Source organism: Molossus molossus, unplaced genomic scaffold (genome assembly GCF_014108415.1).
Source record: "Molossus molossus isolate mMolMol1 unplaced genomic scaffold, mMolMol1.p scaffold_m16_p_8, whole genome shotgun sequence".
Classification (NCBI taxonomy): domain Eukaryota; kingdom Metazoa; phylum Chordata; class Mammalia; order Chiroptera; family Molossidae; genus Molossus; species Molossus molossus.
In genome coordinates, this window is record NW_023425402.1 from 63,574,557 (window position 1) to 63,596,872 (window position 22,316).

The window sequence follows — 22,316 nt, forward strand, 5'->3', positions numbered from 1 at the left end:
ATATAACTGCTATTAAACATATTTATTAACATTCTACTTTTTTTAATACATACTTTAATATGTATTAAAATATTTTAAACTACTATAATCTGATGGTAATAGACAGTGACTGCTTACTTGAAAGGAGTAACTTCATACATATCAAAATGCACCATCCTCAACTATATAATTAGATTACAAAATACTTGCTGGAGTATGTAAAAAAATAAAATAGTTATCATACCTTACAACTTACAGAGTTGCTGGCTAGCACAAAATAATCGATTTCTTTTACAATGAAAATTTACTTTGATAGTTTGAAGGCTAGTACAAGAAGGATATTTTTCAAAAGACTAACGAGATGTTTCAGGTAAAAAGTTAGAAATGTATAAAACAAAAACTATCAGAAAGGTTTTTTTAAAAGAGCATATTATAAAATTAGACAGTAATTCTTTTTAAAAAGACTTTTTAATATCAATTTCTTCTGGCTGAACAGATGGATATGACTCCAATATTTTTAAATATTTTATAAACACTTCAAGATTTCCAAGACAGTAGCTTTAAAATGTTCCTTCAGCCCTAGCCGGTTTGGCTCAGTGGTTGGAGCGTCGGCCTGCAGTCCAGAGAGACCCAGGTTTGGTTCCCACTAAAGGCGCATACCTCTGTTACAGTTTGTCCTCAGCCCTGGATGGGTCATGCGGGTGGCAACCACTCCATGTGTCCCTTTCATGTCGATGTTTCTTTCTCTCCCCCTCCCACTCTATCTGAACAAAAAATGGAAAAATGTCCTTGGGTAAGAATAAAAAATAATAATAATAATAAAATGTTCCTTCAGTCCCACTGTTGTTCAGATTAAGTAAGTCTTAGGAGAATGTATCACCAACCACAAGCTTTTGGGGACATGGGTCATGTATTACTCTTCTTTTTACCATTCCAGGGCTTGGAAGTAGGCACTCCTCAGTAAATAAATGTTCACTGAACTCAACTGCTAAATTAACAGTTAAAATATCAATAAATTATATTAATAATCAGTCCTTGGAGGTTTGTGGGAAATCAAAACACTCAGTTTACATAAGTATTCATAAATAGATGCAAATATTCTAGTTTATCTTAAATGCCCCAGTTCTTATGTTATAGGGAAGAGTAATTAAAAGGGAAACATTACCTGAGTAGTTCATATAATAATAGTTTGTTGAAACTGAAAAGCAGTCTGAAAATTTTAAGAGGCAAGCTAAATATTAGCTATACTCAATCTTTTTTTTTTTTTTTTGGTACGTGCCCCTAGCAGGAACCGAACCCAAAACTCTCTGGTCTGCAGGCCAATGCTCCAACCGCTGAGCCAAACCAGCCAGGGCGAGCTGTACTCAATCTTATATGATACATAGCAACTTCGGTTATTAATAGTATCACGATTTATACAGGCCCATATTCAGGCCTGCTTTTAAAATTAATTCACTAGGTGTAGGGATTGAGGAAGAAAAAGAGAAAGAGAACTCATGGACATGGACAACAGTGTGGTGACTGTGGGGGGATGGGGTGATAGAGCCAGAAGAGGGCACAGAGGGGATAAATAAATGATGATGCGAAAAAATAAAATCAAGTCATTAAAGAGAAAGCATTTTCAATCTGTAATTAAATTTAGGTCATCAACTTGATTACACCTACTGATAGCCAAAAGTTGAAATTTGAGGAAAAGGCTCTCCAAACGTTATGTAATAAAAGCATTTTCCACCTGCCTTGCAGACACTGCCATGCGGAACCTCTCGAGCCCAGCCATGGTGAACCCACCGTGTACTTCGACATCACCGTCAGGGCGATCATCCTTGGGCCGTGTCTCCTTTGAGCTGTTTGTGGACAAAGTTCCAAAGACAACAGAAAATTTTCCTGCTCTGAGCACTAGGGAGAAAGGATTTGGTTATAAAGGTTCCTGCTTTCACAGGATTATTTCGGGATTTATGTCCCAGGGTGGTGGCTTCACACGCCATAATGACACAGATGGCGAGTCCACCTATGGGGAGAAATTTGATGATGAGAATTTCATCCTGAAGCACATGGGTCCTGGCGTCACGTCCGTGGCAAATGCTGGACCCAACACAAACGGTTCCCAGTTTTCCATCTGTACTGCCAAGACTGAGTGGTGGGATGGCAAGCACGTGGTCTTCAGCCAGGTGAAAGAGGGCATGGCTAATGACAGCCATGGAGTGTCAGGTCCAGGAACGGCAAGATTACCGAGAAGATCACCATTGCTGACAGTGGACAACTCTAATAAATTTGACTTGTGTTTTATCTTAACTACCAGACCATTCTTTCTGTAGCTCAGGAGAGCACCCCTTCACCCCCATCTGCGTGGAATGTTTCTATGGAATGTTTCTATAATATTCATGCTCTTGCTGCAAGTTCATTGGGTTCCATATTTTCTTTACCCCTTCCAAGTCTAGCTGGATTGCAGAGTTAAATTTATGACTATGAAATAAAAACTACACAATAGTAAAAAAAAAAAAAAGCATTTTCCATAAAAACAAAGACACCTCAAGCAGATCCAACTATATCTCTAGGTCAGAACTACTTCAATGTTTTATTATTATTATTATTTATTTTTTAATCCTCACCCAAGGATATTTTTCTATTTATCTTCAGATAGAGTGGGAGGGAGAGAAAGGGAGAAACATCAGTGTGACCAGGACACATGGACTGGTTGCCTCCCGCATGACCCCAACCAGGGTTGGGGATGAATCGCAAGCGAGGTATGGGCCCTTGGCTAGAATCCAACCCGGGACTCATTGGTCCACAGGCCGACACTCTACCACTGAGCCAAACTGGCCAGGGACTAACTCAATATTTTAAAAATTATATAATTTTAAACTTTGCAGAAAGTTAGCTTGGCCTTTTTTCCCCAACTAAGTGAGGGTTAGGTGTACCTGAAACAAATTAAGCAAATTGAAAAGACTGTGGCTTTGAAAAATACATAATCTAGTGGAGGAATAAAATACAATATATAGGTATATATTATCAGTGAATTTCAGTGATAATAAAATGTCATTATTCAAACTAATTGGGAGAAAAACATATTGCCCCCTTCCTCAAGAACAAGATACAAAATTTAAAAGGTCTATTCATTTGTCAACTTCCTAAAAACAAGCACTGATCTTTTAAGTATAAAGAGCTAAATATAACCTTTCTAAAAGTGACACTGTTCACCTATAATCTAATACATCCCTCTTTAACTTCCAAGATCTTTGGAAATTCTATCCAAAATATGAGAACCAACCAACCAACCAGCCAACAAAGATCATTTAAGCTAAGAATAAACACTTAGGAAAATTTAGCACAATTGTTTAGAAAACATGCCACTGGACATGAAAGTAAAGAAAGAACTAAGTTCCAAAAGGAAAAACTATTTCCCAGCAGATGTAGCTCAGTGGATTGAGTGCCGTCCCATGGACTGGGAGGTCGAGGTTCGATTCTCCTCAGGGCACATGCCTGGGTTGCAGGCTCCATCCCCAGTAGAGGGTATGCTGCCAATCAATGTTTCTCTCTCCCATCAATGTTTCTCTCTCTCTGTCCCTTCTCTCTCGAAAAAAAATCAATAAAAACATAATTAAAAAAAGAAAAGAAAAGAAAAAACTATCACTACAAAAGGAAGCACTCTCCCAAATTCAAATGGCATAACAAAGATTGGCTATAGTTGGTTGCTCTGGACATAAGAATTTGACTCCAGCATTTATTTATGTATTTATTTACACTTTATAGTGTAATATGGCTCAATTAACTCACTGGTACATAAAAAGTAAAAAGGTATTTTAAAATCTGAATTATATTAAAAAACTGTTAAAGTAAAATAAGGTAAAACAAGTAAAGATCTGAAAAAAAAACCTCATAGTTCAAGACTCTAGAACATCAGTGCTCAACCTTTTTTCTGACGATAATTGCATGGCATATTCCAAATGGGGAGACATTTATTTGGACCAAATTTTTCAAAAATTGAAAAAGAAATAAAGTATTACAGAAACCCAAACGTGACCCAAATCTTAGTGATCCATCAGTATCAGTTCCTCACTATGACGGGTGGCAGACGGCAGGTGCATTATACTTACTCCCTGCGTGCCAGCGGCATGGCCACTTCCTGCTGTCCCACACAAGAATGCTTGCCAGATGCAAGCGAAGCCACAGAACGCTAATCTTCAATTTCCTCTCACTTGTTTTTAAAAAGTAATTTAATCACAAGAAAAATACAGATACTTTATATGAGTAACGATGATCTTCTGACACTTCACAGAAGATGAGAGAATATCAGTGTGTTGGGATACCAGGTTACAGACAGTGTTCTAGAATGTTATCAAGGTTTTAGAAAATAAAACCACATTCCTGAGTGCAGGAACTTAAATATGACTTGAGAAATTTATAAAATTGATCATTAGGAAACTAATTATTTATATAAACCAGAGGTCTCAGACATAGTCAATCCTCAGCCTGACGCCTTTGTTGTTGATCCCTCCCCTATATATAATATACCAACCATGACTTTTTGAGCTTATAAATAATCAGACAAAAAGTGTGGTGGAAAGGGTCAAGTTCTGAAAGTTAAGATGAAAAGTTAGAAGACTGGCTTCCATAGGGCAAGGTCTTAAGGCAGCAGGGTAACTGCATCTCGCAGTGAAGTAAATGCTGAAAGAAGGCACACTTCTGAAGGGGCAGAACTCCAGTGAGGCAAACTGCTGCCTTGTAATGGTTAAGTCAAGGCACAGCCATCTAAATCCACCACCCCCCTTTTTTTATCCTCACCCGAGGACATTTTTGCATTTATCTTCAGACAGAGCGGCAGGGAGAGAGGGAGGAAGAGAGAGAGCAACATCAATGCAAGAAACACAGAGTGGGTGCCACCCACACGACCCCAATCAGGGCCAGGGACAAACTGCAACTGAGGTACGTGCCCTGGTACCGAACCCAGGACTTTCCAGTCTGCGAGACAATGTTCTAACCGCTGAGCCAAACCAGCCAAAGCTAAATCCCTTTTCTCAATGTTTTCAATTCAGAGACTTGAGTTTTATCCTAGGAGAACATCTGACTATATGATATAAATAAAAGAGAAACAGGTTTTATTCTACTGTTATAGAGGATAGGAGCTGGCAAACATTTTTTGTAATGGACCAAATAGCAAATACTTTTAGGTTTTGAGGTCACATCATCTAGTCTGTTTCTGCTCCCTGCCCACCCCAATCATTTTTAGCATGCTAGCCATATAAAATCAGTCTGCTTCCCAAATCAGACTATAATTTGCAGACCCCCGATGTAGAAGATAAGCAATTCTCAAGTATCAACACTCCCCCAAACTATTAGGAATTAGAGGTTCAAAGGACTGTAAGTGTAAGTGATTTACTCTAACTTTCCAAATGGAGAGCTGAAGGCTCAGAGGGGCCCAAGTGACTTACTTACAGCAGAGGCCAAATGCTCACTTTTCACTCCTTCCCCTTCCGTTTTAGAATATTTACCCTCAAATTTGAGAAACTCCCTTTAAAATATACTGAAGCTTTACTATGTTCATAACTTAAATAGTTTGCTTTAACAGATACTTTTTAAACATTCTTTTATCACATTAAAATAAGAACCAAGAAAAACTTACAATACTTTAAAATTAATATTGGGCTAGCTAGCATTGGGCTTAAGGAGGCTTAGAATTCTATCCTCTAAACTCAGTAAACTATAATGTGCACCCAGCCTACACAGGCTGGCTTTTGAGTAGAAGCCAGAGTAGTTACATGACATTAACACTCAAAGTAAGTAGACATTGTTCCTCTCTTATTAAGTCCTCTTAGAACACACTAGGCTACCAAGCAAACACCTTACAGGATGAGTCCAATACTATGCATCTATAATTTTTCCTATTATAGTAATATGGACTTAGGAACAAAATTTTAGTAACACTTCTCAGACTTAATTTTATTTAAAATATGAACATTTTATTTTTCCTTCAAATGGTAAAACCAAAGCTTATTCTTTGTACTGAATTTCTGGTTGTTTCCCACAGCATTTCTGATTAAAAACCTACTTTTATTATTAATGAAAACAGCCTCTAAACCAAAACACAGTCAGACATCAAAGTGAACTTCCCCCAAATTTAGAACTTGAATTTTAAAAATACTTTATAGAACAATTTTACCACCCTATACCAGAAAAAAATCTTTCATGTGTCAAATTCTGAATATAAGTTTTGAAGCCCCTATGATCTTTTGAAATGTACTTACACAACATATGGATTTATAAACTATTATCACTGATAAACCGTGTATCATCCAAGTTGTTTAAGAAATGCAACCACATACCAGCTCCTGAAAGATCACAATTCCATCAAATATAAACTTGTGAAAATTTTAATTTACCTAAGAGTTGATGTGTTTTCACCACACCAGGTCCTCACTTTTTAGGTAAGAGAGATTTTACTCCTCTAAGATTGAAAAACAAGCATGCCCTCCTCCTTCATCAAAAAAGATTACAGAAAATAAATCATAATTTCTTCTTAATGATCCATAAGTGGCTCCTAAATCTTCCTTTTATTCTACTCTATTTAAAAACTCTTCTTCTTGAAGTTTTGATTTAAAGTCCTCTCTGATTCTTTCCAGCAACTCTGGTTTAAAAATAACATCCAACGCAGTCATTGCCAGTGCTTTGGCTGTACGCAAAGTATAGAATTGAGCTTCTTGTGATCCTAAAAGGTAGAGAAGACAAATTAAAATACTTCCATATTATCATAAATTAACTTATTAGTTTTCATATTAGCTCTCAACATCTAAATTGCCTCTCCACTGCCCACCACAACATAGTGCTTTCTGAGGTGATGTTAAGTAATGTAATAACAATAGGTTACACTAAACAATCAGAAAGGCAGCTACTACTACAAAAGGAGAGCATGTGCCAAAACATTCACTTCTAATAATACTTACCAGCAGCTTCAGTATATTCTTCTGTATGATTCAAGGCATCAGAGCCAATGTAGAAATATGGGTGAATTCCAGGAACGACAAAACTAACATTTCCAAAATCAGTAGATCCTTGAAAAGGTAAGACAATCCATGAATTTCTCATTGCTGGTCCAATGGATACTAGATTATACTTACTTTATTCAGCCTCTTTAGCACCTGTCATGATTTACTGCTCCTTCCCTTCTAGAAATTCTCCACACCTGTGGCTTCTATAACTCCACTCTCTCCTGATTGTCTGTCCTTCTCTGATCACTCTCCATCTCCTTCTCTAGATTGATACCTTTGTTTGTGTAGTAACTGCTAGTGATCCCTAGGATTTCTTGAGCAACCTCAACAACTGTTTTCAATGACCTTTCAGACATTGAAAACTCCTAAATCTCCAACCTAGATATCTTCTGGGGGTTCTAGATTCAACAGGCTACTGGACAGCTCCTCTTAGAAATCCTGTAAGCACCTCATATTTAACATATGAATTATTTATACCAACTCCCCACACCCCAACCTGTTCATTCTCCTGAACTTCTTATCTTAATGAATGAGATCGGCACCCCATTTTTATCACCAAGTCTTTCAGAGTCTACTTCATCAATATCTATGATTATAGTTTAGGAGATACATTTCTAAGATGCAAATGTATTAGTAATAATGTTTTTAAGAGGAAAAAAATCCAAAATAACCCCCAATACACTTATGATTATTTAAATAAAAAAAAATTTTTTTTTCTTGCCCTGGTCTGTTTGACTCAGAGTTTAGAGCATCAGCACGTGGACCAGAGAGACCCGGGTTTTGTTCCCACTAAGGGTATGTACCTCAGTTGCAGTTTGTCCCTGGCCCTGGTTGGGGTCATATGGGTGGCAGCCAGTAGATGTCTCTCTCTCACATGGATGTTTCTCTCTCTCTTCCTCCCTCTCTCCCTCCCACTCTATCTGAAGATAAATACAAAAATGTCCTCAAATGAGAATATAAAAAAATCTTTTTCTTTATTGATTTTAGAGAGAGACAAAGGAAGAGGGAGAGACAGAAACATTGATGAGAGAGCACATCAACTGGCCACCTTCTGCACGCTCTCCACTGGGGATTTGGCCTACAAACTGGGCATCTGCCCTGACCAGGAATTGAACCCGTGACCTTTTAGTACATGGGTCGATGCTCAACCAATGAGCCACACTGGCCAGGCTGATTATTTAAATTTTAATAGTTGTTTGTTATTTCTCAGAAACCAAAAATGACCCCATGTAACTATTTAAGTACTTAGTAGCCTGTATACTGATGACTAAAAATGAATTTAAATTCTATTTCCCCTATTAGTAGGTTATTTAAAACTTGTTTGTAATGGGGTGATCACTTACTAAGTTATATAATGTCCAATCACACTGGGTTATACACCTGAAACTAATATAATATTGTATGTTAACCAATTGTAACTGAAAAATAAAAAATCATTTTAAAAAGTTAGAACTAAGCAAATTTAACACTAGAAATATTTAGAATATAAAGCAAAATGTATGTTGGCTATTTCTAAAAACAAATCTGCTCATTTGACACTCTACAATCACTGAAGAGGTTCATTAGTTTCCTTCCCCTAACCATTAAGTTTGTAAAAAATATCATTTAAAACATCAGCAATACCTCCTTGCCTTCAAAGCTACTAAACAAAACAATTCAATCAAAGATGGTATTTCCCTTCCTCAAATAGCGTAATATATAAAATATCTTAATTACCTGAAGAGCCATTCAAAACTGCATCATTTTCTGAAATGAAATCTATTCCCAGCTTTTCCCCATTTTCAATATAAGCTTTCCATAAGCTCTTATTGGGAAGGACATTGTAATAATCATGTGCTCCACCTTTAATTTCTACCTAAAATAAAATTAAAAAAAAATATTTTGAAATAAAAAACTCAAATTTACTATCTAAATTTCAAACCAGCAATGTTTTATTTACTAGAAAAAGGTTAAGAGGGGGGTTAAGAGAGTATGTAAACTCTCTCAAATCTCTTACCTTACAAAAATATGTATTTTCTACTAACGAGAGTTCCTAGGACCCTATCTCCTGTGTCATATATGCACCAAACTACATGATGTCACCTAGCTCTACTAGCCAGTGAGTCTCAACTTTAGTCACCTCAGTAGGGTATGGGAGAGAGTCAGAATCTCTACTTTAACCAGCACCCCCAAGTAATCCTGATGCAGGTGGTCCAAACACTCTAAGAAACACTGTTCTAGTCTGTGACCTCTACAATAAGAAATTAAGCTTTACTAATATTCAATATACAGACTAACATTGACACCATTGCCTGGTCGGAAAGGTACAAAGGTACCCTGAGAGAAAGAAGATTCAGAATTTACAGATTTAGTTTTGATTAAATCAAAATGGGCAATACTCCCTCAAACTAAAGATAATACCTAGAACATTAGCAAAAACCAATTATAAAATGGCAGAGATGACATCTATTCCTAGCAACAATGACAACCTAACCAGATATTACAAGTCAACCAAAATATAAAAAGTTACTAAAAGACTATTTAAAATACAGATCGAAATCCAATAACAAAGAACCTTAACCTAAGGGAATATTACATCGTGAGATACTAGCGAAAGATCATAGTTCATGTATTTATTTTATAAACAAATATTTAAGCCTGGCTGGTGTGGCTCAGTGGATTGAGCATCGTCCCATGCACCAAAAGGTCACCAGCTCAATTCTCAGTCAGGGCACATGCCCAGGTTTGCAGGTTCAATCCCCAGTATGGGGCATGCAGGAGGCAGCCCACTGATGTTTCTCTCTCATCGGTGTTTCTATCTTTCTCCCCCTCTCACTTCCTCTCTATTTAAAAAATCAATTAAAAATATATTTTTAAAATATTTAAAATATTTACAATTATAAATAAACAAGGGCTAAATGCTTAATTTTTTTATTCTTTGGATACTTAACATATCCTGTCTGAGAATCATTGTTACTGACTGAGACACTGCTACTATGTGAATAAATCCTACACCTCAGTCTACCGAGGGCAGCAAAAAAGAAGGTATTATGTGTGACGGTTAGACTCTAACTCTTCATAAACACTATCTCATTTAATTCTCACAAGAACCCTAAAATAGATTATATTATCTCCATTTTTCAAGAGAAAATGGAGGCCAAGAAATATTAAACAATGTTTCCAAAAGCTAGAGAGTCAGTGAGATTGAGAGAGGCACAGATCCAGATCTCATCTCTCCAACTAGAATACTGGCTCCAACCTGGGCAAAATGTGTGTCATTCTGTAACTTCTCATCCCACTGTATGCCTCACATAATTGGTATATAAATGTTACTGATTTCATGGTACAAGTGAACAAAACCTCTTGACTAACTTCTGTGACTATTTTAAGTTTCATTCCAGCAAGATATAAGTATTTACATCCCTACCACACATATCTAGAACTTAGCCAAAAATAGCCTTTGCTGATTTTGTCATAAAGTTTCCTTTATAGAAACTGTACAGAGCAATTCTAAAAGCAAACTATCAACAAGGAAGGCTATAACTTGCAACAGGCAAGAATTCCAGATCAGCAGTAGCAGAGTTAATCTAATTACTGTGATAAGATGACTGTAGTCTTCCCTGCATAGACACTGAGTAAAATAGATAAGTGAAGACTTAAAAAAAATTTTTTTTCTTTATTGATTTTAGAGGGAGAGAGAGAGAGAGAGAGAGAGAGAGAGAGAGAAATATCCATGAGAGAGAACATAGACTGGCCACCTCCTATATGCCCCCCACTGAGGATCTGGCCCACAACTTGGGCATGTGCCCTGACTGGGAATTGAACTGGTGACCTCTTGGTGCATGGGTTGACACTCAACCACCGAGCCACACAGGCTGGGCTGAAACTGCTTTTTAATAAAGGGGCAGGAGTTTGAAATTTAATTCATATTGCACAATTCACCTTGCGGGGGGCAATAAGTGAAGACTTTCACATAAACTATTCAGTCAACTGATTTTATATATTCAAGACGTTACCAAATGAAAAAGAAGCAAGTAAGGTTCTAATCTACTTAATATAAACAACCCCAGCCCACTTATATACTTCTGATTATAAATTTAGATTAACTCTTAAAAGTTCTTACTGTGCACCCAGTAGCCAAAGCTGCAGCTCTGAAGCAATCTTCTGTCTTTTTGATCAAAACTGGAAGTTCTTTCATTGAGGGTGCACGGACGTAATAGATTAATTCAGAATAAGAGGGAATTATATTGGGTTTTACACCACCATTTTTTATTATACCTATAAAAAGAATCAAATTACTGGAATTGAGCTTGGAGTTTGGAGACCATTTCTCTAAGCTTAAATACACCCATAACGTTTTTCAGCCAATATGTACATAAAAAAATTTTTTTAACTTATTTACTTCACAGATATACCAATCAAAGATTTTGCTGTACAACAAAATTTTCTACATATCATATGGTGATACTTTCTGGCTAATAGGAAAAGAAATAAAATAACTGTCTATATGTACTTCATCCTAAGGAATTTATAAGAAATTTTTAATCCTGGCTATAAAAAAAACTATCAGAAATTATATAACTATATTAAGCCTTCTGGAAAATACTTTTATTTCAGCAGCTTATATTACAGTTGTACATTTTGATAAAGTTTCAATGAGAAGAGAAAAAAACCCCAAAAGTGTGAAGTTCCTTAACTACCCTTGTACCTCAAGAATCACATGAGTATTTTAAAAGGCATTTGGCTCTGAGAAAATAATTTTCATGTTAAAAATAAACCAATGTGTCAAAGATCGCTAAGTACTATTAACTGTTAAAATAAATGCATTTATTTGGAACTACACAGAGAAGGAAGATTTAGCTACTCAAAGTTATAACTAAAATAGATATGCAAAATTTAATTTTATATACCTACTTTTTAAAAATATTATTGTTACATATTTCTGCTTATTCCTTTTAGAAAATAAGATGGGAGATTGGTAAAAGTGTAATTACAAACTAATTTAAGCCTATAGCAAAATCAGGTAAAAAAAATAGGTATTAAAGTATAATAATTTCTAAATCATAAGGAAATAAACTAAAAAATAAAACTGTACCTTCAAGACAGTACTTTATTACTGTATTTATATTAAGGTGATATACATAATTTTAAAAGATGTTACTTAGGATTAACAGCACTTGAGAAAATAAAACCAGCAACCATAACTTTTTTTAAATTGAGGAAATGACAAAATGTGGTTATCATTAAGAGACAGGACAACTGCAAAATCAAGTTCCAACTTGTAAACGACCACAGAAAGAACATATATCCTTATATAAAACTACTGACCTCTAATACTCAATATGACTATTCCATTTCTGTTTAATAATTGTATATGTCTTCTTACCCATAAAAAGACAAACATCTTAGCATCCTGTCACATAAATTCTGAAAATATTTACATATTTTGAAGTACTCAATTAGTACATAAAATGTTTCCAATGTTTTAAAAAAATCCAACATTAAGTAATTATATTGCACTGAAATACATTAAGCACCACCTATTACACAAAACAGTTCGTACCATGAACTCTCCAGGTTGGTTTCATTTGCTGTCTTAACACAGACAAATTGTTATAGGCGAGAACAGCAGCATCTAATGCGTTCACTCCCTCCCAGGGATAAGCAGCAGCATGAGATGCTTTTCCATAATATTTCACAGTCACACTAGGAAATAAAACATCAATTGGAATTACTTTTTTCAATATCACTAAAGTAAGAAAATCCAAGTAGTTAGAATTATCCAACTAGTATTTAAATTAATTCACACTGCTAGAATTGTTTTAAAAAAAGTTGTAGCAGTAACAGCAATTTATGTATCCTAGTTGTAGTTTATTATTACATAATACAGTGACTGACACAAAGAAGGCATTCTAAAAAAAGTGAGAGAGAAAAAGAGAAACTGATCAATCAACTTCCTATGCAAATTAAATCTGTATACAATTCAATTTAAACAAATATGCAATACTGTATTAGGTGCTGGAATTACAAAAAAGATGACTCATGTCTCTTTCTACACATCACTGTGATAATTCTATATCAAAGGTCTGTAAAAACTCAGATAATTCTTAAGGGTTGGGGAAGGTCAAGGAAAGAGAAAGGTGACATCTGAAATGGGTTAGGACAACCTGTAAAAATCAGATTATACTCACACGATAGGATACTTTAGTATTAAGTCAGTTGTTCCTGACCAATATTTTATTAATGTTCCAAAATATCTATAACACTGATATAATTTTATAAATTATTGTTATTCCACTTCAAATAGTCCTATTTGAGGACTAACTACTTAGTCTAACTTAGACTAACTAAACAGTCTAACTACTTAGATACAGTAAACACACACACACACACACACACACACACACAAACAATAATAAAGTTTAGAGAAGGATTGCCTATTATTTATAAAGATGACTTGCTTAGAAAATATTTTAAAGCCCAACTGGTTACCTTGTTTCTCCCCCAGACTAGATCGCATGTCATCACTACTTTCTTGCCTACTTCCTTATTTCTTTCTAAATAAAAATTCCTTTGGTTTCCCTTCTGCCAGAGCCGATCTTAATGATACTGCTATTTCTAGCTCCTAGTACAGCCAGGGAGGTTGTTACTTAGGATTAACAGCTAATTGATCTTTCTTACTATTATCAATTAAAAGATAATTGATCTTTCTTACTATATTCAGAGTGCACATGGAAAGAAAATAATAGACTTCATTGAGATGTTACCAGTTTTAAGAAGCTGTTACTAATCTTCTAAAAACTTCTGACCTCCACAATGCACCCTCATTAGCATTCTTCTAAGTGTAATGTGGATCATATAATCTCTCCATTAAATGTACTTGCCTCGTCTCCAAAAAAATATCCACTTTCTGAGGTTTCCACCTTATTTATTAGACTGTGTCTTTCATGATGTTCTGAAATGTGGGCATCTTTCTAAAGCTTTAGCCCTTTCTACCAAAGACTGAACATGACAGACCTGAATGTAACTGACAGGGAAGTTCTGGGGCTTCTCCTACTACATCTCACAATTCACATGACGCTCCCATCACCAAACTACGAAGGAATAAACTTATTTTACTCATGAGGGAAGCCAAGGGCTTTCTAACATCCCCTATGCCCTAGAAGCCAACTTTCTCCAAACTGGTTACTGGGAGCTGGGTTCAAATTTAGCAAGCCAACTCCTAAATAAAGTGTTCTGTCAGGGAAATTCTTTGGTCCTACTGAAGAAGAGCCTTTTAAGATTTCCCAGAAGATCCAGTTACTTCCAAAAATTGCTTCATATAGAAGCATCAAAAAGACCTTTAAAAGAAATCATTAAGGTAACTCTACTCTGAGAAAAACAAACCAAAACAAAACAGCATTTTACACTTCAATTTCCAACTTGCATCTTTGTGTTCATTTTATTTTATTTTTAGTATACTGGTTAGTTGCTTTCCACAGTCAAAAACCAGAGACCAACTCATGAATGTTAGAAGCCTGGATACAAGTTGAGGATGCTTTAGTTATTAAGAACCATGGCCCCCACCCCCACTCCCTTACTTCCCTAAGTTTAGCACAGAAGACAGCTTCTGCTCCCTTTAGTCAATTACACCAGACCACACAGGAGGCCACACCACTGAGCTTCACCCTGCTACAGGGCTAGACTTTTTTTTTTTTTTTATCCTCACCCGAGGACATTTTTGCATTTTTTCAGACAGAGCGGGAGGGAGAGAGAGGAAGAGAGAGAGAGAGAAACATCGATGTGAAGGGACACATCAAGTGGTTGCCACCCGCACGACCAACCAGGGCTGGGGACAAACTGCAACCGAGGTACGTGCCCTTAGCGGGAACCGAACCCGGGTCTCTCTGGACCGCAGGTCGATGCTCTAACCGCTGAGCCAAACTGGCCAGGGCGACAGGGCTAGACTTTTTAAAAAATGGGCTAGAGTCAGGAGTTCCTAGAGTGCTCATGGTATTTCCTGATTCCAAACATTTTGTTACCAAAACAAAAAGAAGTAAAAGAGACCAAACTTTTTTTTTTTTTTTTTTTTTACATTTATCTTCAGATAGAGCAGAAGGGAGAGAAGGAGGAAGAGGGAGAGAGAAACATCAATGTGAGAGAGACACATCCAGTGGTTGCCACCCACATGACCCCAACCGGGGCCGGGGACAAACTGCAACCAAGGTACGTGCCCCTAGCGGGAACCGAACCCATGACTCTATGGTCTGTGGGCCGATGCTCTAACTGCTGAGCCAAACCAGCCAGGGCGACCAAACATATTTCTAAGATTTTACAATACTTGTTAATTCCTTGCTATATATCTTATCACCATCACCCTGAAACTGGAATTTCAACAAAACTGTGACAAATGTATAGAACGTAGAAGCATGTCCTTTATGAAAACGACTCTAGCACCATTTCTTCCACAGTTCAGACCTATGCACAATTAAAGTACAACGAACTGCAAGAAAATAAGTGTTAATGATTGTTTTGTATTAGCATTAGTATTTTAGGCTTAACAAGCATATATTTATACAAAATGATATGGAATGATTTTCAACACATATTTAATTTTATGATCATAGTGTTGTAGCTCACTGTCCTTAGAATCCAACTTGTCTTTGAGCTGCCCTAATTAACAACCTCAGAGACAGCAAGATGAACAATGGGGAATGTTATAGAGGGCTTTAGCCCCATAAAAATTAACTAGAGTTTGACCTTCACTGGGAATTTGAAAAGCAACATCCTTCAAGAAAAGGGAGGACAGAAACGGCCCCAAGGCCAGAGTGTCCTGCATGCTCTGTAAAGAAACTGATAGGGAGAAACTGAAGCTCCCTTTACCCCATAAAACTGTAACTGTTCAACATGTGTGTATTGCACCTGACTGACCGCTGATATCCGCTGATACCCGTCTCGAATTTGTTAGTTTTTAAAACTTGGATAATGGAATGAATAGCAGAATAGATGTATGCTGACCCAGTTTACCCAGTTCCCTTTCGCCTCAGCTCCCTCCCACCTCCGTTCCCTCCTGCTTATCGATAACTGCCTCCGCTTCTGTACAAGCAGCTTGCTTGCTCTGCTAAACTCTTGAATGACCCCTGCCCTATATAAGCAACCCTCCCCCTGAGCTCGGGGCTGCAGTTCTCCTCTGTGTAGGTTGGCTGCAGTCCCTGCGCAGGTAATAAAACATCCCCAAAAACTGAAAAATGGAGTCTGAGTATGGTCGATCTCCTGGGTTACAACAATAGTATCTCCCCTGCCAGGTAAGTATGGGACATATTGTTTAACTTAATTTTATTTTATTTTATCCTCACCCGAGGACATTTTTGCATGTCAGAGCAGGAGGGAGAGAGGGAGGAAGAGAGAGACAAACACCAATGGGAGAGAGACACATCAACTGGTTGTGTGTGCCACCCACACAACCCCTACCGGGGCGGGGACAAACTGCAACCAAGGTACGTTCCCCTAGCGGAAACCGAACCCAGGTCTCTCTGGACCGCAGGCCAAAGCTCTAACCACTGAGCAAAACCGACCAGGGCCATATTGTTTAATTTTAAAAAGCAATAAGCAGACCGATAACCTATTTAGCAGAGTATTTCAGAGTGGAAATCCTCCTTTACAATTTAATTTATACATGTCCCTACTTATTATGTCTGTAAATATAACCAGAAGTCCTGAAAGGATATATGAAGGAGTTCTGAGGATCACTAAAGTGAGACCCACATACTAAAGACAACTAAGGGCAGCTGCAAACGGCTGAACCTTATTGCATTCCCACGATCATTCCTGAAGCTTTGCAAACGAGCTCAGGCACTCCTACGCTACAAACAGGGGGAGCCTGAAGGAACAGTTGCATGCACTGACCTTCCTGGGGACATTCTTACCAAGAACAGTACTGAACAGATAAGGGACTATGTTATTCAAATAAAGGGTTCAAGGAGAAAATAAGGAACAAAGTCCAATAAAGCTGCTAAGTAAGCAGGGCTGGTTGCCAAACCTTTGCCTTTAAAAATAAACTGCTGCAAGCACTCGGGGCTGCAGCCATGTCCTGTCTATGTGTGTCTTGTCTTCTGTATGTCTTGTGTTCTGTGTGTCTTATGTTCTGTGTTCATTCCCTTCTTCAACTTATAGAGGAACCGCTACAATATATACCTCTAGAGGAGGGACTAGACGTGGGAAAGGTGGTCAGTAGGGACTTAGTGCCATTTAAAAATTTTTTTGGTTAGAGATATTTAGAATGAAGAGATTAGTAATTCTTTACATTTTAATTTTTGTTTTTGTTCTCTTTTCCACCTGAAAAGATGGACAATAAAAAAAATCTAAGACATCAGACATAAGAAAAAGCCTCAGGCCAACTGGACTGACCAGTATCAAGACCAAAAAGCTGCCCTGGTCGGTTTGGCTCAGCGGTTAGAATGTAAGCCTGTGGACCAGAGTGTCCCGGGTTTGGTTCCTGTTTCGGCCCTGGTTGGGGTCATGTGGGTGGCAACCACTTGATGTATCTCTCTCTCACATTGATGTTTCTCTCTCTCTTCCTCCCTCTCTCTTGCTCTATCTGAAAATAAATGCAAAAAAAAAAGTCCTCCGGTGAGGATAAAAAAAAAAAAGACCAAGAAGCCTAACCCTAAATCCTAGAAGGCTAATGGGCTGGGAAGCCTGCCTGCAGCTGCAGGCCCCTTTCTAGCCAGAGGCATTGGCAGAGATTTCTAACTGCTACAGTTTTTCACAGGTGTACTAGTATACACCACCCCTAAAACCAAAGTTTAAAGATTCTCCCTACTGTCACACCACCAATTCCCAGTGATAAGAACAAAGATACCAGAACAGTTATAATAGTCACTCTTTGAAAACAAGGCCTCGTGGTTGAAATTTCTGGTGCACAAAATTCAAACCACTTCAATAATGCATGCTCCTAGATACCAAAAGAGAGCGAGCTCTTCAACATAAAGAAAGATAAATAAAAGGATTCAGCACCAGACACATCAGAAAAGTATGGATTGTCCCACTTCACTAAAATTATAGCTAGTCAGTTTCTACATTCTTGCTCAGGAATTTATCCTCTTTTCAAAGAAGTCAAATTAAAATAAGTAAACTAGAGAAGTGTGTCTTCTTTCCAAGTCTAATAAAGCTGCCTCTTGCAAATCAGTTGCAAAGCCTTCATATCAAATGCCAGAAACCAGATTATACTCAGTTCAAAATAGAACATGTGTCAAGTACTCTGTTTGCTATTTTTATACTTTTTAGGCACTATTTTAATGATCCATTTATGAACATCATATTAAATTTCAATTAGAAAAGGCTTACCAAATATGATTCAGTGGAAATCAAGTAAGACATCACATCGTTATCTTTCAATTTACTTTTTAAATGTGTAAATATGGAGTTTTAGTCTCCAGTTAAGACATAAAAGTATTCTGGAGACACAGAGGAAAGACATGTGAAGAGGCAGAGATTAAAATTAGGCTGCCACAAGCCAAGGAATGCCTGGGGCTACCCGAAGCTGGAAGAGGCAGGAGGATACTCCCTACAGGTTTCAGAGGGACCTTGGCCTTGTCACCTGATTTTAGACTTCATGTCTCCAGAACTATAAGACAATAAATTTGTTCTTCTAAAAAAAAAAGACATAAAAGTATTCTAATAGTCTGTTTTCCACTAAGAAGTGTATTTCAACTTGATTACTTACTCATGTTCAGCCACATCAGGGAGATAAGCAGCATTCTCTTGGGATGGATGGGCCATAAAAACAACATCAAGATTTTTAAAAGCCCCTGCTTCAATTAAATCAATTTTGCCACCACCATCTTCTTCTGCAGGGGTTCCCAGAACAATTACCTAGAAGGAAATACCTGTGTCAGAACAAAAGAACAAAAAATCCTAGTAGGAAAATGTCAAACAAGTTCTCTTGCATATGTATTCACAATCTACATTAAATGCTTAAACTATGAAGAGATGTTTTGTTCTCTGACAAAAAAACTTTTCCTAATTTTACAACTCAATTTTTAAAACTATTTTCCTTTTTTGTTGACAGTATTACAGATGTCTCCCACTTTCTCCTTTTTTGCTTCCCTCAATCCAACTCCACCCCACCCTAGGCCTTCCCCATGCTATTGTCTATGTCCATGGGTTATGCATATACATTTGTTGGTTAATCTCTTCCTGTCCACCCCCACCCCGAGATCTGTTATTCTGTTTCATGCACTTATACCTCTGGACCTATTTTGTTCTTTTGATTCCACTTGTAAGTGAGATCATGTGATATTTGTCTTTCTCTAATTGGCTTATTTCACGAAGCATAATAGTCTCCAGGTCCATCCATGCTCTCTCAAAGGGTAAGAGATCCTTGCCTTTTTACAACTGCATAATGTTCCATTGTGTAAATGTACCACAGCTTTTTTATCCACTCATATACTGATGGGCACTTGGGCTATTTCCTATTGTAAATACATCTTAGCTGTTATAAACAGTGCTGCTATGAACATAGGGATGCATATATTCTTTCTGATTGGTGTTTCAGGATTCTTAAGATATGAAAAATGCTCAATGTCACAAATCATCAGAGAGATGCAAATTACAACTACAATGAGGTATTACCTCACACCTATCAGAATGGCTACCATCAATAAACCAACAAACAACAAGTGCTGGCAGGGATGTGGAAAAAAGGGAACCCTGATATACTGCTGGTGGGAATGCAGACTGGTACAGCCACTGTGGAAAACAGTATGGAGTTCCCTCAAAATAACTAAAAATGGATCTGCTGTTTGACCCAGCAATCCTACTTCTGGGAATATATCCTAAGAATTTCAAAATAGAACTCAATTTTATAAAACAAATGGCAATGATGAAAAAGATAAATACTATATACTAAGTTCCTCAAAATTCCTTAAGACTCATTTCCTAAAGTGTCTTCTTGACTAAGTCTTTCAGTTTAGGTACATAATTATTCATAAGCACTTTACTCATAAGGAACTTTCCAGTTATTAGTTCTCCTCACAACAACCCTGTGAGGTAGGTGAGCAATCTATAACATCATGTTAAAGAGGGTGGTTTCAAGGCATAGGGTGAAGAGTATTGCCCCAGGTCACAGAGCACATTTGCAGGGAGAACTGGGATTAGATGTTCAGGCCTGTTCCTTGCTAAGCTACTTCATTAAAAGATCTTAATTCATTAATCCTTTATGAAGAGCATTAATAAATCTTAAATCTTAAAACCATGGTTAGAAATGGCCAACTATTACACACACTTACTAATTCGATTCCACCAGTTCAATCAGGCACCAAACATTTATTGGTCATCACACACCTAATTAAACAAAAGAGAACTGTGCAGAATAAACATTTTACTTTGATATTTCAGTTTAACTTCTTCAAAAAAAATTTTAAAGCAAAGAAAAAATATCTATGAACAACTAATTATTTTCAAGATCATGTATAAGGACACAATGTAACAAGCTGGAGAAAGTCTTGTCTTGCAAAGGGAATCATCATAAATTTCATTTTCAGGTAGAACAGATAACCTTGCTAAAAAAAACTCAGCTTACCATTCAAAATCAGAAGTGTGTACATTTCCCAAAGACTAGCTTTCTTTAGAAGTTATAAAGCACCCAAACTCTTAAATGAAGCTACTTTAAAGCCTCAACTCTTTACTAGGTAAATATGATGACTTCTCAAGTTAAATCTTGCTAACATCTACGAACTTCTCAAACACCTGGTTAAAGCTAAATCTCTTCACTGTTTCATGCAAAGGCAAAGGATGCCCCACCCCCAAAAAACAAAAACCTAACCAGATGCAAAAACAAGTCCCCAGAGGCAGAAGAGAGAAAGCAGCTAAACAGAAAAAGTCACAAAATATGGAACTGTTAGGATGAAAGCAAAAGGTTACTGACATTGGGGGGAGAGGGGGGAGAATGAGCTAAAGAATAAAATAAAACATTAGTCTTCCCTTTAACCTGAATGGTGATGATTGCATCTTAGCTCACAGAATGAAGAATATATCATCTGGAAAAACAGAGTAACACAGGATTAAACCTGCCCTATGACAAAAGTAAACATTTCCCCATTTAAAGAACGGAGATATTTACTAATACCACGAAATAAACATTAAGACTCAAAGATCAACTACATCTATGCAGTAAATCCATTCAGTTCCCAATTTTTTGTATACATCTAGAGGTTTGGTAGTATAATATCCTAACCAAAAACCAATGATTCAAATCACAACAGCTTCTATGACTGCCACAAACAAAATATTTTAGGGGAGCCTAAGGGCTGTAGGTTTCCCTACAACTACTTCCTCCAGAGATTGCACAACCTTATCAGCACATTGCGGTGGCTACTGTTACCAAAATAAATAAGCCGTAACAAAAACCAGGCTTGGTTCTAAGTTTTTCGAGAGAATCCACTCAATTCTTTACAACTACCTAAGAGGAAACAAAACCCCAAAATCTGCAAAGTATCGCTAGGTCGGCAACTCATTAAGTTTTATCCAGGGGTTCTGCCTTCGGGCAGAGGCGAGGCTGGGATCTCTAGCGCCGTCCCTTACACCTGCCCCGAGTCGGGGCGACACAGGTGCATTTGTAATGCAGCGGGTCCTGCCATTCCCAGGTCGTGCTGGTTATGGGAGTCCCGCGCCTGGGCCCCACCTCACCTTTACTGGCGGAGGCGGCCCGGGGAGGCCCTCCAGAGCCCCCTTCACGCCCAGCGCCGCCGCCGCCCCGACCTCGGCGATTAAGTTGTGGCCGCAGGCGTGCCCGATGCCAGGCAGCGCGTCGTACTCGCACAGAAAGCCCAGGTGCAGCGGCCTCGGCGCCGTCCGGACCCCCGGCGGCTCCCACTCGGCGCGGAAGGCGGTGGCCAGCTGGTAGTGCGGCTGCACCGTCCAAGAGGCGGCCGGTGGCTCGCCCTGGAAGAAGCGCGTCAGCACGCCGTGGGCATGGTGCTCCTCGTAGGCCAGCTCGGGCTCGCTCCAGATGGCGCGGCTCAAGGCGCCCAGGCGCTCGGCCGCCTCGTCGATGCTCTCCGCCGCGCGCAGCTTCAGCAGTTCCAAGTCGGAGGCGCCGCCGCAGGCTCCCCCTTCCACAGGTCGTTCCTCTCCAGGTCTCATCGTGCCCAGAATCGGTGGCCGGTCAGCATTCCGCTCGAATGCCACCTTGATCGCTCCTCCTAGCGCACCCCGCGTCTGCGCACGCTCCCAGAGTCCGCTAGAACTGGTGCGCGCGCGCAGGCCGGCTCCACATCTCGCCGCAGACCGGTCCCCCATCCCCGGGAGCCCGCCTCCAGCGCCTCTGGGAAACGTGGTCCGCCCCTCTGCAGCCCGCAGGTGCTCCGCCCCGGGGCGGTGGCCAGGAGCGCTGGG

General features: G+C 38.4%; 2 protein-coding genes across 2 annotated transcripts; one reads left to right on the forward strand and one right to left on the reverse strand.

Moving 5' to 3' along the window:
- The first annotated feature begins 1,730 nt into the window (after positions 1-1,730).
- LOC118620735 (peptidyl-prolyl cis-trans isomerase A-like) lies at positions 1,731-2,294 on the forward strand. Its single transcript, XM_036247748.1, has one exon. It carries the CDS (start codon positions 1,731-1,733, stop codon positions 2,292-2,294), a length of 564 nt encoding a protein of 187 aa, XP_036103641.1.
- Positions 2,295-5,950: 3,656 nt separating this feature from the next.
- PM20D2 (peptidase M20 domain containing 2) lies at positions 5,951-22,087 on the reverse strand. The gene is made up of 7 exons (XM_036249128.1): positions 21,609-22,087; positions 18,646-18,794; positions 12,505-12,647; positions 11,065-11,219; positions 8,679-8,817; positions 6,918-7,025; positions 5,951-6,682 (listed from the first exon to the last, which is right to left on the reverse strand). Exons 1-7 carry the CDS (start codon positions 22,062-22,064, stop codon positions 6,528-6,530), a joined length of 1,305 nt encoding a protein of 434 aa, XP_036105021.1. The 5' UTR covers positions 22,065-22,087; the 3' UTR covers positions 5,951-6,527.
- Positions 22,088-22,316: the final 229 nt, after the last annotated feature.

What these genes read in the sequence shown, in the direction of transcription:
- LOC118620735 (XM_036247748.1), top strand. Translation starts at nt 1,731, where the DNA reads ATGCGGAACCTCTCGAGCCCAGCCATGGTGAACCCACCGTGTACTTCG.
- PM20D2 (XM_036249128.1), bottom strand. Translation starts at nt 22,064, where the DNA reads ATGAGACCTGGAGAGGAACGACCTGTGGAAGGGGGAGCCTGCGGCGGC. An exon ending in ACCAACCTGGAGAGTTCATG is followed by an intron (nt 11,220 to 12,504) that starts GTACGAACTGTT and finishes TTCTTTTTATAG; the next exon opens with GTATAATAAAAAATGGTGGT. An exon ending in AGTTTTGAATGGCTCTTCAG is followed by an intron (nt 7,026 to 8,678) that starts GTAATTAAGATA and finishes TACCTTTTCAAG; the next exon opens with GATCTACTGATTTTGGAAAT.